The following is a 16147-nucleotide window of genomic DNA, read 5'->3' as shown; positions in this document are numbered from 1 at the left end:
TTCCCAAAGCCATCTTTCAGTTTTTCTGGGAGACCTTTTTCTACAGGGCTTGTGAGCCTGTGCCACTGCACTCTTTAGACTTCTCCAGTCCTTTCCTCTTGTGTTTGGGATAAAATTTGACCTTCTCCACCACTGGGCTGTCTATGCCTTCAGTCTCATTCCTCCCACACTTGACTTTCTTATGTAACAATAAGAAGCCACTTAGCCATCGCTTTGGAAACCCTGCATCTTCTCAACTGCTGGTTTTGTTCTTGAGGACTGACTGTGCCGATGGTACCCTCCTGTACCCACATTTTCCCATTTGCTGTCTGACTATTTGTTTATGATAGGGTCTCATGTATCTTAAGTTGAACTTGAAATTGATGTGTAGTCAAGGGTGAACTGCTGGTCCTCCTGCCTCTACCTCATGAGTTCTGGCTATGTGACACCACACTCTGGTTTTATAAGATATTAGAGACCAAACCCATGCATCATACATGGTAGGCAAAGCACTCCACCAGCTAAGAAGCATCCCCAGCCTCAACTGTTGCTATTTTTTTAATACTCACCTGGTTGTAAAACCTTTCCTGACTATGCCTCGCTCTTCCCTAACTCAGATCTGTGCTCTTCATTTTCTGTACATCATGTTAAGAATTTCCCAGTGTCCTTCAATCTGCTCTGTAAACGCTAACTTACACCGCTGCGGGTGTTGGTATTTAAGATCCCTCCTTGTATTCTCAGTGCCTAGCAGAACAAGCAACCTGTTTGTGTCTCTTGAGTTGTGGAGTGATTGAATGGATGGATGAGCAGGTGACAAGAGGAAAGGGTGGCTTTCAGACACATCAAATGGGCTGAAATGTCTTTGAATCTAATTTTGACTTAGCATGGTGTGATAAAGTCAGGATCCCTATTCCTTTACGCCTGTTTATTTTTACCACAAATGCTATAAATTCTGTGTTTTATTCCTATTAAAGATATATTCTGCATTTAATTTTTAGGTTAAAGCCATTCACATCCATTGTGACATGTTCTCAGTTCAAAATGGTTTGCTGACACCAACACTAAAGGCTAAGAGACCCGAGCTGAGAGAGTACTTCAAAAAACAAATCGAAGAGCTTTACTCAGCCTCCATGTGAAGCTCATGGAGGGTCCTACTCGGTCCAATGAACTTCGCAGCAATATTACAGTTATTCCCGAAAGACAGGAAGCTGAGTGACGCAGCTGAAAATGAAAGAGCACCCTTGCGACTGAGCCTTTCCTGACCCAAGACGTCTCTAACAATATTTTCTCTACCATCACCAAGTACACTTTATTTTTATTAAATGATATTGTAGCAAGCTGCTAAAAAATATCACAAATGGCAATGTAAAAACAAATCAAGACATTTTCTCAAGAACTGTGTACCACTAAAAGTAATATATTCTCAATGTTCACAGAATTCCATTAAACATAAAGGAAAAAAAACATAACTGATATATTGTACTTAATTATTTGTAGAATATTAACTAGATACTGCGAATGTCTAGGCAATGTGGACTACCTCATTAAATAACTGACAAAGATCACAGTTAGATCAGACTCAAAACTTAGAGCAGGAAGTAGGAAGTCATGCCCAAACAAAACATGATAGTTCACACGTGACCTGACTCCCGTCCTCTATCATGGCCATCCCTGTTGATGAAAGAGCCTTCCCTCTGATTTTTACTTTTATTTATTAAAAAAAATGAAAATGTAGATGTTCTTTTTAAAATATTATATTTATTTATCAATTCCCAAAGGTCTTTCAGCACATTTTCTCATTTCTCAAGCTCACTGAAATATCCAGAATCTATGTACAGATTCTATGTGTGTATTTATGGACTTCTTACCATAACGAATTCAAAAGATGTCTGTTGACTGCAGCAAATGGATTCTTGGCAGACACTTAGGGGAAGGAACTCAGTGATTTCTCAGGGTGGGTGACAGTTCGTGTACCTGTGTTCCTGCTAGAGTCTTCCCCATTTCCATCTTTAATATGTCTATACCAGGTCTGGGAAACTCAATATGGCTGAACTTCTGAACATTTTTGCTTTCTTTTTATATGACTATAAAGGCAGACATGAGGAGGAGTAGATGCTATTTCTGAATGAAATAACTCTTCAATGACACGATGTGAAAGCACTTCTTCAGAATTTTCCTAGAAAACTACTTAAGGCCAACATAGAAAAAGACCTGCTAATGGTATAATTCCATTCTTAGAATCTCTATATGTACTAAGTTTGACCATTAAACCTTAATTGTACCACATTTTTAGATGCATCCTGAATCTAGATGCCAAGATTCTGATGTCACTAAAAGCCTCGATTACATGGACAGCTCAAATTGTATGCTTGGAGGAGGGCAAGCCCCTAGGGAAGTCTCTCTCCTCTGATGGAACAGGACTCTGAAAGTATATGAAGAATTCATGAAGTCCGCGTGATCTTTCCACGTAGATATATAATCAGTGTGGCAGGACAAGAACTCCTTAGCCCTAGAGGAAACCCAGCATGGTTTGGAAGTGAATGTTGTCAGCACAGCCTGCATGATCACACAGGCCTATTGGATGGTCCCAACCTGTTTGTAAGCGAATGCTATCAATCAGAACCTGCATCATTGTGCAGGCCTGTTGGATGGTCTATATCAATGTTGGTTCACACGTTTCAGTCATGTTGAGTCTTGAACTCAGCTTTAAATGACGTAGTTATTCAGGTACTTTTTTAAAATTCAGGTACATTCCTTGGGTATAATTTCTCTGAAGACTCAATGTTGCACCTATAAATTTGGCTTTGAATAAATGATCAGATTCTGTTCACATTAATGTCTTTCACAGTGTGGAGGATCAGAACCAGGGCCTTGCACATGCTCAGCAAGCGCTGCGCCCCTGAGCTCTGCTCCCAGGGTGAAGTAAATTTGAAAGACATTTCTGACTAGACAGATAACACATCCAGAGCCGCATGTGAGAAGCACAGGCTCTTTAGATACTTCACACATATTTGATAATTAAAATTGAAGACCATTACCTGAATTAGATACTCATATTATTTTAAGGGCAAGGAATTTTGCACATCAAATAAAAGAAGCTGCTTTCCATTGTCTGACTACTTGATGAAAATCTCATAGTTGGCTTTGATTCCAGCAGAATTTTTGAACAGTGCAATTTAAGCAAACAATTGAAAAACTTATCCTTATTATATTTATTCTTTGTTTCAGTTAGATGTGATTAATTGTTAACAACCTTTGTTTGTTGTTTGTTTCTCAAAAGATTCTGTGTTTCTATTGAACTTCCCAATCTGTGTGGGGGCTATTTATGGGAGGGCGCAGATGTGCTTAGAAAGTTACAGTGGGCCTTAAGTTCATCACATGTCCTCTTGCTCCTCTGTGAAACACTACTTAACTTTGTAACAAAAAAAGAAATGAAACAGTATGTTATCAATGAAAAACTCCTTGTTTCAGATTTCTCAATCTTATCTCAGGTGATGAAAAACAAGTTAGTGTTTCTCTTTAACCAATATAGGAAAAAGGCTAAGCACTTAAGACTTGTCATAATCCCAGTGGGCACCCTATACTGTTTAAAGTCTAGAGGCCACAGAAACTTGATTCTTTAATCATAAATATGTTCTTAAATGTTTGGCATTTTTATCTATTTGTCACTCAAATGTGTTACTAATTCTCACATTTTTTTTTACAAACCAACCCAGTTGGGGTAAACACTATAAAACAGATATATACATTGCCCCATTTGCTACAAAGGATGTCTTTATAGGTAGTATTGAGACTTCCCCTCCAGGTGGCAGAGAAGACTGACTGGGTGTGGTCTGCAGGCCTAGCTCCATGTATTAGGATCTTAAACTCACAGGTTCAAGAAGTAGCCATACCCTGAACAGGGGAACCCCCCAAAATTTCCATTGAGAGTTTTACAGACAGGTAATGTTTTAGCAATTTGAAAACAACACTTAAAATTGATTGTATTGCCTATGAAAGAACCAATGGTCATTAATTTTTCTGCCATAATAAATGAATTGTTTTTTATGTTTTACATATATTAAGCACAAGTGTGATACAGTTATTTAACATGCAAAATACTAGAAAATGAATGTTAAGAATGGAAAATTATATTTTTTGCATGAAGACAAACTCCTTACAAAATTGCTTAATATCTCAGGACAAAAGAATGAATAACCATATGTAAAACTGATCAATTAAAAGTTGGCTGTTTTTATTTTAAGAAAACACTACAATGATAAAAAAGGATCCTGACAGTCTTCAGCTCTCTCTTAAGTATGCTGCATAATCCTGCCTGTGAACCTACAAATAATGCCAAGAGAGTGAGATCAGCAAACATGAGGACCAGTCCCTGAATGAGAATCTCCCCATTGAGAATATGTTAATGGTTGTACTGCGGAGGTGATGCACACTTGAAAGTGTAAGCAAGCGTTTCTAACTCTAGTCCCAAACACACAGGGTTTTCAGGAGGTAATACACCACTTAAGCACTCATCTGACCGCTCATTTTACATTTCCTTGTTAAATCATTGCAATGATTGCATGGGGAGGGGAAAATGGCTAATTTGAAGAATTGCTTATTCTACTTTCAATTTTTGAAAATCAAGGAATTAAGATATTACTTTTTAAATATGCATAGATGTACCTTAACTGTAATTATATTTTAGTTTGCTTTGTTATAACGGCATGAACATCAAATACAAAATGCACTCATGAACACTTTTGTAAAAAATAAAGTTTTTTATTTCTCAAAATTGTTTATAATTTCTTTCTGTATTCTGTGCTTATATGATGCAATTACCTCATGGGAATGTATTTGATAATCATCTATATGGTATATTTAGTACCCAAGCATGAAACTTTTGCATTAGCATATTCTTCATCACCTGTAAGTGTTCTCAAACTTTAAGCAGTTAGACATAATTAATTATGGACAACTTACGTACACTCAGAGGCTATCCTTTGTGCAGGCCTTTGCTGGAATCCACCTTGCTATTACCAAACATGTCCTAGATTTAAATAATTTTCAGTCTTCCAAAGAACAATAACTCCTCAAATTTTTCCATCATGATGATGGTCTTTAACATTTCCACAATGTCATCAAATCAACTATAAAGTTAAAGAAAGATATTCTTTCTTTCTTTCTTCTTTCTTTCTTTCTTTCTTTCTTTCTTCTTTGCGAGACAGGGTTTCTCTGTGTAGCCTCAGTTGTCCTGGAACTTGCTCTGTAGACCAAGTTGACCTTGAACTCAGAGATCCCCCTGCCTCTTCCTCCCAAGTGCTGGGATTAAAAGCATGCACCACCACTGCCTGGCCAAAGACAAAATTTCTTAAAATGGTTCACTCTACCACGTCAAGTCTGTGCAGATCCTGTCCTCACGTATTTGCTCTTATCTGTTTCTCTCTGGTCTCACAACTATTTGTATAGTCTAAGCTACCTTTGTTGTTGGTTTGAAACAGTACAGTGCTTTATGAAAGCAGTCTTCAAGGTTCCACTTCACTTTCCCAGGTTTTGCCATGACATCTTTCTGAATTGAAAATCTGGTCACAATGCTTTTCTTTCCATTATTTCTTTGAATCCTTCCCATGGTTTCCAGAATGAAGTTCTGACTCCCTGCTTCAGTTCACAAAGACTACTGTGTCTTCTCCTGCCACTTCCTTATGGAGTCTTGGCTCCAATTGTACCAATGACTCTCCTTCTGCCTCTATGCCTTGGCTCAACTTCTGCCATTTTTCTTTGAAAATTAAGCTTTAGGGCTAGAGACATAGCTCAGTGGTTGGGAGTACTCAGTACTCATACAGAGGCCTGGGGGTTGGTCCCTAGTATCCACATCGTGGCTCACAACTCCTGTGCTTGTCACTCCAGTTCCAGAGCATCTGATGCCCTATCCTGGCCTCCACACTTTCCTGCATCTACATGGGACACATGAAACTCACCCAGGCACAGACATACACATATTTAAACAAAACAAATGTAAGCTCCAAGATTAGAAGCTTTCCAAGTGATTCATTGGTTGATAGTCTCTTTGCCCCATCCCCACTGGGACAGTTGCTTCAGGTTTTAGCTTCAGTGTAAAGAGTATAACCAACAGTAGGTGCTCAAGAAATGTCTATTAAAGGAAAATCCCCATGGCCCTAATTTATGTTTCACTGAATTATGACTGCAGTATCTAAATCTATAGTTTATTTTTTTATCTATCTTTGTAATTTCTTCCATTCTTGTAATCTAAGCACGTCTAAACTGCTTTCATTTAGCTCCCTGACACCCATGGATATCACTGTAACAAAGCCTCTCAGTGTATTACTCCATTAATCAAACAAGCGCACAACAAACAGATCATGCCATTAGATTCTCTTTGGGTTTCAAGGACTGCAAACCCCACACACTGGTTGTTTACAAAAAAAAAATAATAAAAAGCCTTCTTCAGAAGTCTCATCCACATCTGAACCTTGTTTCCCCATAGAAGTTCAGATCTCTGACTGTTGCTAATCTAGTCTAACTCAACATGTGTTGAACCTGAACATGGCCTATGGTGGGAGCAGTAAAATGGACGAGTGGAAGAAGTTCCCGGGAAGCCTCACTTGTGAATACTTGCACAGGCTGTTTGCTCTTGGAGATGGAGAAGAGAGAGCCATGAGAGAGTTGAGATGTCTCTGCCTACCTCACTTTCTTGTGGGGAACTTGTTTCTTTTCCCTTAAAAGTATTTTATTTTGGTTCTGGTGTAAGTCTGTGCACCACCTGTGTGCAGTGCCCAAGGAAGCCAATAGAGGGCATCATATCCCCTGGAACTGGAGTAAACACAGTGTTTACAGGTTTACAAACCCTGATCTTCTGGAAGAGCAACCAGTGATCTTAATCACCAGCCCATCTTTCCAGTCTGTCTTTTGTAGGGTGGTTCGAGGGGAGGCTGTAAACAAAACATTCTATCTCAAGTTTCTTCCCTTCTCTTTACCACTAAGAACTGCAGGCACCTCTCCTTATTGCTCTTGCCTCTTTCCTTTCCCTATTAGGAGGGATGAAAGCATGACCAGTTTGCTAGACAAATGCCCAGGCAGCTATGCTACCTATGGCAACCACCTGCCTTAATGAGTTTTCCTGGGACTTGGTTCCCTCAGCTGGAAAGTGTGTGTCGTGCCTAGATGCATGTGGAGGCAAGAGGGCAACTTTTAAAAAATTATTTTTATTTTGTGTGTAGGAATGTCTGTGTCCAGGGAGGTGAGAAAAGGGCATGGGGTCCAGTGCCAGCCTAGACCATAAATTATTTCTTGGGCCAGCAGGGAGGCATGGGAATAAAGACACAACTCACATGGGTTTATCAGGAGGGAGATTCTCAGTGATCCCTCATGAAATCCTGAGTTCACATCCTGAAAATTCACCCGCGTATATTCTCCAAACAGCTTTTATACCAACACGTAAACTGAGGGGGAAATTCATTAGTAGTCTGTCTCCAAGGTAACCAGGTAAATGTCTGAGGTCATGTCCACACCTATCTATGCCTGCTTGGTCACACCTTCCCATCTTCCTGCTCTGTATGCCAGCTCTGTCATGTAGGCTGAATTAACATCTCTTTTCCAGGTGTCCTCCAAATTACAAAAAAGGAGCAGGACAACATTATCATATCCTGACCGTTTGTTCAGAATGGCGTCAGTGTGGAAGGCTAGGTGACCACCTGTGTGGCAGGTGCAACTTACCTGAAATTCTAGCTGCCATATGAAGTAGAAATATGGGCTTTTTAATATGGCCCTACACACGGGATCCCCCAGGACTGGAGTGATAGACATTTATATTATATTTATCTGTATGAGTGCTGGGAATTGAACCTGGGTCCTCTGCAAGAGCAGCCAGAGCTTAACCACTGAACCACCTCTCCAGCCCCCAGAGAACAATTTTTATGAATTGGTTCTTTTCTTATATCGTGGGTTCTGGGGATGCAATTGTCAATTTTGCACACACAAAAAAAAACACTTTTAAAAGATTTTTTTAAAAAAAATTATGTGTATGAAAGTTTTGTCTGTATGTATGTATTGTACCACAGGAACCAGAAGGAGGTATCAGATCCCCTGGGATTGGAGATATAGATTATTCTAATCATCTATGTGAATGTCGAGAAGTGAACCCAGATCCTCTCCAATATCAGGAAGTGCTCTTAAGCCACTGAACCATCTCTCCAAACCTCAAGACAAAGTGTTTTTATCTACTAAGACATCTCACAGGTCCTAGTTCCTAAAAACTTTACTTGTTAGCACTTGGTGAATGCTTTCATTGGCTTTGGGGAAATGGTCCCTATCTCAATAGAGTGCTTGCCTAGTTTGCACCAAGGCTGGAACCACTAGAATATAATTGGGTACTGAGACACCTGTCAGTAATAACAGCACTTAGGAGGTAGAAGCAGGAAGATCAGAAGTTTGTGATCATTCTTGGCTACATAGCCTGATCTATATAAAACTGTATTCGGGGAGGGGAGGGGGCAGGGAATAACCTTTAGGGAGTTGGGCACTGTAGTGCATGCCTTTAATCCCAGCACTGAGGAGGTAGAGGCAGGTGAGTTCCAAGGCTCCCACACATCATTTAAGAACTGCAGTGGGTTGTTTGTACCCCAAAGCAATGAGAGGAGCCAGGAGAGTTGGTATCTGAATGAGAGACTGCCTGTTTGCTTGTTATGGGTGTGACTCAAGAGAAAATGTTGGGACTGTGATTACTACTCAGAGGACAGCAAGACTGTAAGATCCCTGACTGAAGGACCCGTTGTTACTTATTCATGTGGCCAAGACAGTGCCTAACGCAGCAAGGTGCTCAGCCAACACTAAGTCAGTGACTCAAAGCACCAATACATCTAAGCAGGCAAGAACGCCCATAAAGATCCCTCTGCTATTTACAAAGTCATATTTTGATGAGTAATAGACTGCTATAAATGTTTCCATGGGCTGATTTTCAGTTGTAAAACTCAGTGTAATTTTATTATGAAAATTCAGTTTGTGTTCACATACATTGGGATCTCGGGATAAGAGATGGCTTAGCTGGTAAAGTGCTTTACACATAAACAAGAGGACCTGAGTTCAGATCCCCTGTATCTTCTTAGAAAAGCTGACAGGGCAGTGTGCATCTGTAAGCACCTTGTTGGAGAGGCAGAGAGCGGAGGATGTCTAGAGTGTGCCAAGAAGGCAGTCTAACCAAATCAGTGAGCTCCAGGTTCACTAACAGACTGAATCTCTAAACAAAACAAACGAAGAGGCCGGGCCGTGGTGGCGCACGCCTTTAATCCCAGCACTCGGGAGGCAGAGGCAGGTGGATCTCTGTGAGTTCGAGACCAGCCTGGTCTACAAGAGCTAGTTCCAGGACAGGCTCCAAAACCACAGAGAAACCCTGTCTCGAAAAACCAAAAAAAAAAAAAAAAACAAAAACAAAAACAAAAACAAAAAACAAACGAAGAGTGGTGGTTAAGAAAGTCCTCATATGTACAGAGCATTGGGGAGGCACAGAAAAGCCTTCGAGCCCTTCCTAATGTCATCGCTACAGACTGCATTTTCAATATTGTCAAAGGCTGCGTTTTCTTAAGACTAAAAAGATGGTTGCCACGTGCTCAATATGCTTATCAGATGGAGCCTTCACTAACAAATCTGCCCTTTGTCTTCCTGCACTGAGTGAGGCTAAACTCCCATCTTCATTCCTTAAGCACAGAAACCCCAAACTCCGCGGTTGGGGGTGTCAAGGCGGTGTTCAGAAGAGCACTGTATGAGTTACAGGTGTTGGGTCATTCCCACTAAAAGCAATGACCTGCTGGACACAGGTGCGTGCGTGCGTGCGTGCGTGCGTGCGTGCGTGCGTGTGTGTGTGTGTGTGTGTGTGTGTGTGTGTGTGTGTTCGCGCGCGCGCCCACGTGCACAAGTGCATTTAAAACTTAGGGAGCTTGGGTCAGTTCTCACAGCCCAGGCTTTGCTTTGCGGCAATAGGGCGTGACCGGAGCCGCCCACCATCTTCCCAGAAACCTTTGCGACTATAAAAGTAGTACTAAGACAGGCTGTCGCGGCAGGGCATCGCTCTGTGGGTGGCCAGTTCCTCAATAAGGCGATGGACAAGATGGGGCGTGTAGGGCCCTCCCGCCTTGGAGTGGCCATATGGTCTCAACGGGTTTATACCCGCAAGAAGAGGGATGGTGAGAGGCTCAACCTCACCCCGAAGCCGGACCTAGCCGTCCCTGGGAAGACTGAGGCCCCTCCAGGTCGAAGTTCAGCAGGCCTGGGTGGCGGGTGGGCCTTGGCCGGGGTTGAGTGGGGGCACGAGCAGGTCCCCTGAAACGTGGCACCCTCTCGCAGGTCTGAAGGGAAAAGGCAAAGAGCAGGGATTGCGGAAGATTACTGAGAAAGAGGAATTGAACAGGTCCAGAGGTAGCAGCTCACAGTTGCCAAGGTGGGTAGCCTAGGGTAACAGCCCAGGGCAACTTGGCTTTCTCAGAAAGTTTTAGATTTTGCTTCTGCTTAATAGCTTCTCATTCAAGGAGTCAAGGGAGGAAATGAATGTGCTGGCTCTGCTCCTAAAACGCAGACCCAGAAATTGGGGGAAGGGGGTGTGCACATAACATTCCCGTACACGCCCTTCTCTCACATATATGTGTGTGTTAGGTTTTATATACGTTTACAGATAACGCACACATCTATATTTATGAACGACAGGATCTCATATAGCCCAGGCTGGCCTCAAATTCTCTATGTAGTAGAGGTTGACCTTAACAGATAGATTTCATGCCTCCACCTCCCAAATCTGGGATTACAAGTTTGTGCCATTACACTGTGGTTTAAGGCCCTCCACCAAACTGAGCTACAGTCCCCAGTCCAGACAGATTCGGTTTATGAATGGAGGGCTTGCCACGTTACTTAAAGGCAAGACAGAACCTGTAAGGAAAGCGTCTGCAGCATCATTCAGCTTTTGGTGCAAATCCCAGTCAGTTCTCTAAGCTCTCCTTAAAGGAACTCTCAGATTTTAAACTACAACAAGACACAGTCAAACCCAGATGCTGTAAACTGAACTGTTTTGTTTATTTGCAGTCAGTTAAGTATTACAGGAGGGGAAAGCCTGCAAGAAAATATCCCTGGCAAAGAGACCCCAGATAAGAAGATAACTCCATTGAGTGTATGTATGTTCTTCCTGTGTTTCTTACATACACTTAGGGTAGAGACAGGCAGTAGCTGATGCACCTCACAATAGAAGGATAGTTTCTACTATTTTTATTACATTGATACACACACACACCTAGGGAGCATTGAGCATTCCACTTAAGTAGGTTCATAATTATACAGTTCGTCTTTTTCAGATCTTTTAGTGAGTACTGGGGAAATGTTATTTGTTAACGTTCTCTTTTGCAGATTCAAAATCTTAACATTTTAAAGCCTGTTTTCCATTTGAGTTTGTCCATTAGCAACTAGAAACATGACTGATCACTAAGGACTCAGTGTGCCGCCGAGCATGCTAATATTCTTTTATTATAATCTAGCTTTGTGAGACAGGACCTCACTGCACAGCAGAAGCTGGCTTTAAACTTACAGTCCTAAAAAAAAAAACAAAAAAAAACTTACAGTACTGCCTCAGGCCACCAGGCCTGTGTTTAGAAGATGGCAGTTTCACATACGACATGTAAAAAATGATTTTTTTGCATTATGTTTTAACAGTATGTGGTGAAGTATTTTGTGAAGATGATTTAAATATTAAAAATAGTATATATAAAACTTGCTTAAAATTGCTGTATGTTTCTTTCTGCTTTTTTCTCTGCTTTAAAAACATTTTACAACTTACATATTACCTTATTTTTAAATAGTCTTAAGGTATTTATAATATTTTAATGTCTTCATAGTGTTTTATCTAATAGATATACCAAAATATGTCTGACTTTTCTGGAGACTGGGAGCCCGAGTTTCCAAGGTTTGCCTTTGTGGGTATTGATAGACATACTGCTATAGGATTGTGTGCACCTAAGATTGTTACTTAAGATAAATACTTTGCAGTAGGCCAAAGGGTAGATGTGTTTGACACTTTTAGATTCTTATGGGCAAATTGGCACACTCTTACTCAAATTGATGACAGATGGAAAGCTGTGTGTTATTTTACTTCCCATTTCTTCGGATGCTGATGAAGTCAGGACTTTTTTCTCACTGTTGTCCACTTGTATTTCTTCTGCTGTGAAGTATCTGTTCATTATATACTGAAGATAGTTTTACACACATAGCAAGTATTGCCATTGACTTATGAGTCTTTAATTTTATTATTTTGGACTTCTATATCATTTTTCTTCTGATTTAGTCCGCTTTTTTTCGGTTTGTTTGTTTGTTTGTTTTTCAAGACTGGGTTTCTCTGTAGCTTTGAAGCCTGTCCTGGAACTAGCTCTTGTAGACCAGGCTGGCTTCAAACTCACAGAGATCCGCCTGCCTCTGCCTCCTGAGTGCTGGGATTAAAGGCGTGCGCCACCACCGCCCGGCTTCCACTTGTTATTTAAAGGTGAGAAAAAGTCCTCCCTTCCTAGGTGGTCAGAAAAATACTTACTTTCTGTCTTACTTTATCTCTCAATAGTGAGCTGACTGTGCTAGTTCCCCATATTTATTCATAGTAATCTAATATTTATTTTTAGATTCCGTGTTAAATAGCACGTTATCTGTGATCAGTATTCCGACATATCTATGAAATTAACATACAAAGTTGATGCTCATTTTTCAAATCAAATATCAAAAAATCAAATTAAAATATCTATCTCATAATTTGTACTATATCTTTAATTTTTATTCCACATAGGAGTCAGTGACTAAGGACTTCGAGATTGACAGTTGCTCATCAAGTAGTGAACTGGTCTCAGGTAAGACTAACAGATTACAGCTTTCTGTCTTTTCTGCAAACATAGTGCTCTCCTTGACATCTCTCGACTTCTCATTTCAGCACAAGAAAAGCTGTCTTTCCTCTTACTGTGCTCTAGACCTCATTCTCAATGCCTGCATGTTTACACCAGTAAATGACATGTTATAAAAGAGAATGACTTGAATGTAATCAATTATGCTTCCATGTTTGGTTGGCAATTGACTTGAGAGCTGAAGGGGAACAGAAATTAGCTATGCCAAAAGAGGGTTAAGAGAAATCCATGCAAAAGAAACAGCGTGTACAGAGGTCTTCCTGCAGGCCTTCCTGGCACCCTGAGCTGGGGGAGTCATGGTAGGACACACGGCTGGACAGCAGGGCCGGAGCAATTAAGCTCAGGTCAGAGGCAGGTACAGCTGACACACGGATGGGATCATCCTCCTGCAACACAGGGCAGCATCATGCCTTGAGGAGTGGACCTGCCCATGTGGAACCAAGTTTTGGCCCTAGTGGGCCCAGGGTGACAGCGAAATGCAATGGCACCTTTTGATTCTGAGGTGAGAGGATAGAAGAGGAAATCTGAAGTTTTGTTTCCTGAACCCTTGTGAAAAATATCAAGCCAGATTCCATGGGAACTGGGTTTGTAGATTTTCCAAATAGTGCAGTCACCACATAACTTGTTGAGTTTGGTTTAATCAGTGGTGCTTGCTTTCAAAGAAGAGAACGCTGTTGCTTTTAAAAACTTGGCTTTTGAGAGAATATGCTGGTGTAGATGAAGATGGCTATCCTAGTTAGAGTTACTCTTGCTGTGATGAAACATGACCAGAGCTAGCTGGGGAGGAAAGGGTTTATTAGGAGTATGTGTTTTATCGCTGTTCATCTTGAAGGAAGTCAGGACAGGAACTCAGATGAGCTCCTGGAGACTGGAGCTGAGGCAGAAGCCACAAGGGAGTGCTGCTTACTGGCTTGCCATGGCTCGCTTGGCCTACTTTGTTATAGGATTATTAGTTTAGGAATGGCTCCACCCACCACACTGGGCTGGGCCCTCACATCAATCTCCAGTTAAGAAAATGCCCTACAGGTTTGCCTACAGTCCAATCTTACGAGGGCATTTTCTCAGTTGAGGCTCCCTTTCCCGTGATGACTTTAGCATGTGTCAAGTTAACATAAAACTATCCAGCACAATGACTATGGCTGCATATGTGCATCATATATACTCAAGGAGACACTTAATGACAGCATTGTTTTTGCTTTTTCAGTCATATTGCCATCTAATGAAAATTTCCCTGGTGACAGTTATTGACAAAATTAAGACAATAGAATTGGATTAAAACCTGTATGCAGCATTGAAAGAAAGGGCCCATGTTTTCTTCCAGTGAGACCCTGAATATTGACAGTGTTGATGAAATAGGCTACACCTACTTAGACTTCTAATTGTGCCTTCGGCACTGGACTCATTCATTGTTCAGACTGGAATTTTTTTGGCTCCTACAAATACAAAATTTTTACCCCAAAGACACTGACCTATAGATGAGTTCTTCCAGATTGTTACCAGCTTGTTAGGTCTTTCATAATATGATTCCTTTGACAAGAAAGCTCACAGAAGCAAAGTCTATTTTGAGATTAGTACGGACATGGAGACATATAAAGATGTGAGAGTATCTAGACCCACTGAGGAAACGCTTTAGTGTGTCCTGCTGTTTGATGCTTTTTATTGTGATTTTCTTGGCTTCTCATATACTGTTCACAAGATCCATTGTTATTAATATAAGTTACAGAAGGTATTTCTAAATCTCTTGGTAAAGAAGAAAATGCAGCATGTGTGTGGCATTGGCTAGCCGCCTTCAGCCTTTGCTCAGACCCATCAGAACATGTCTGTGACTGTTCAGCTATCTGTACTCACAGCTACTACTCTTTTCCATGATTCCCAGCCTTTTTATTACACTTGCTGCAGATTCTTATGATACCATTAAGGAATACCAGCGAATAGGTTTCCTGAAGCAGAACTGCAGGCATTCCTAAAGGAACGTTGTGAAAAAGAGGAGTATCACAAAGAGCCATTGGCTTTTCTGCTGTGTCTACTGTTTGAAGAGCAAAGGAAGCAACTACCATTTCATACAACTACCACTTCATGCCTAAAGCCCTGTTAAGTACAGCTCTGTTTCACACTTCCTTGTCCTGTAGCAGTGAAGAGAGACCCTAAATGGATTGGTTTAGCAGTGCCAGGATTGTGGGTTGGGAAGGAGGCATGCATGTCAGCTGACTGACCAGCACTGAAGTTCCAAAGAGACTAGATTTGGAATAATTTTACTCTAATTTTCTATGCCTATGGCTATTATCTCAGCTCCTACCCTTCTACTTCCTGGATTTTTAGATTTGGTTTCTTGTTTGATCATTTTCCAGAATTCTTGGATGTTTATAGATATTCTTATGTTTTTCTTTCTCTGAGTATAGTATATCTTCAACCTCATCTTTGATCCCTGATATTCTTTCTTATGCTTGACCTAGCATATTAGTGATGCTTTTAATTTCCTGAATTAACTCTTCAATTTCCAACATTTGTTTTGTTTTGATTTTTCTTCAGAATTTCAGTTTCCTTGCTGAGTTTCTCTTCCAGGTTATTGAGGTTCTAATTCATGTTGCTGAAATTTTTATCTAGGCCCTGACTTGATTTCCTTGTTTCATCATCTACTTGTTTGAGTACTCTGAAGTTGTTAAAAAAAAAATGAACTTTTGAGTCATTTGTTTAGCTTTTTGCTTAGTTTACTATCTTTGGTTTTAGTTATTGAAGAGTTGCAAGCTTTTGAAAGTGCTGTATTGGCTTGTTCATTTTGTATGTTTCTGTGTTGTTTGTGTATCTGATGCAATGGATGAGTCTTCCCATTATCATTGGGTTTTTTGGGTTTTTTTTCCATATTCACTGTTATGTTTCATGTGGATCTTCTTTATGGATGGTCTTTTCTTGGGCTTATGATTCCCCACTATCATTGATAGGGGAGTAGCAGACAACTATAACAGAAAGAATGATTTTACTACAAACCAGATACTAAAGTACAATAAAAAGCAACTGGGTAATTTGCCTACAGTCTCACTAAGGAGCTAGGAGATTAAATGAAAAAGCAAGTAATTTAAAGATTGTTAAGTTTATTAGTAATAAAAAGTAAAAAAGTCACACATGGTGGACTCAGGAGGATTAATGCTCAGGAGGCAGAGGCAGTAGGATCTCTGAGTTTCAGCGTAGACTATTCTACATAGTGAGTTCCAGGACAGCAGGGCTGCATAGTAAGATCCTGTTTCAAATTTAAAAAAAGA

The 16147-nt window shown here is 40.6% G+C and overlaps 2 protein-coding genes across 5 annotated transcripts in view; both read left to right on the top strand.

The window, feature by feature from the left end:
* Acsl6 (acyl-CoA synthetase long chain family member 6) overlaps positions 1-4746 on the top strand; it is a 63545-nt gene extending 58799 nt beyond the window's left edge. For all 4 annotated transcript variants that reach the window (XM_041664309.1, XM_041664307.1, XM_041664306.1 and 1 more), the window contains exon 21: positions 978-4746. In XM_041664309.1, the coding sequence (XP_041520243.1) occupies positions 978-1115 (138 nt within the window). In that variant the 3' untranslated portion in view covers positions 1116-4746. The remainder of the gene's footprint in view (positions 1-977) is intronic.
* A 5323-nt stretch (positions 4747-10069) lies between these two features.
* The window catches only part of Meikin (meiotic kinetochore factor), a 38949-nt gene continuing 32871 nt past the window's right edge, over positions 10070-16147 (top strand). Inside the window, exons 1-4 of the mRNA XM_041664442.1 lie at positions 10070-10220; positions 10315-10408; positions 11044-11128; positions 12782-12839. Of these exons, the coding sequence (XP_041520376.1) occupies positions 10070-10220; positions 10315-10408; positions 11044-11128; positions 12782-12839 (388 nt within the window). The remainder of the gene's footprint in view (positions 10221-10314; positions 10409-11043; positions 11129-12781; positions 12840-16147) is intronic.

This window comes from Microtus oregoni, unplaced genomic scaffold (assembly GCF_018167655.1).
Source record: "Microtus oregoni isolate MIOR12 unplaced genomic scaffold, Mior012 000015F_ref0000493, whole genome shotgun sequence".
Classification (NCBI taxonomy): domain Eukaryota; kingdom Metazoa; phylum Chordata; class Mammalia; order Rodentia; family Cricetidae; genus Microtus; species Microtus oregoni.
The sequence above is the reverse complement of the archived record's forward strand: the minus strand, read 5'-3'. Positions and strand labels throughout refer to the sequence as shown.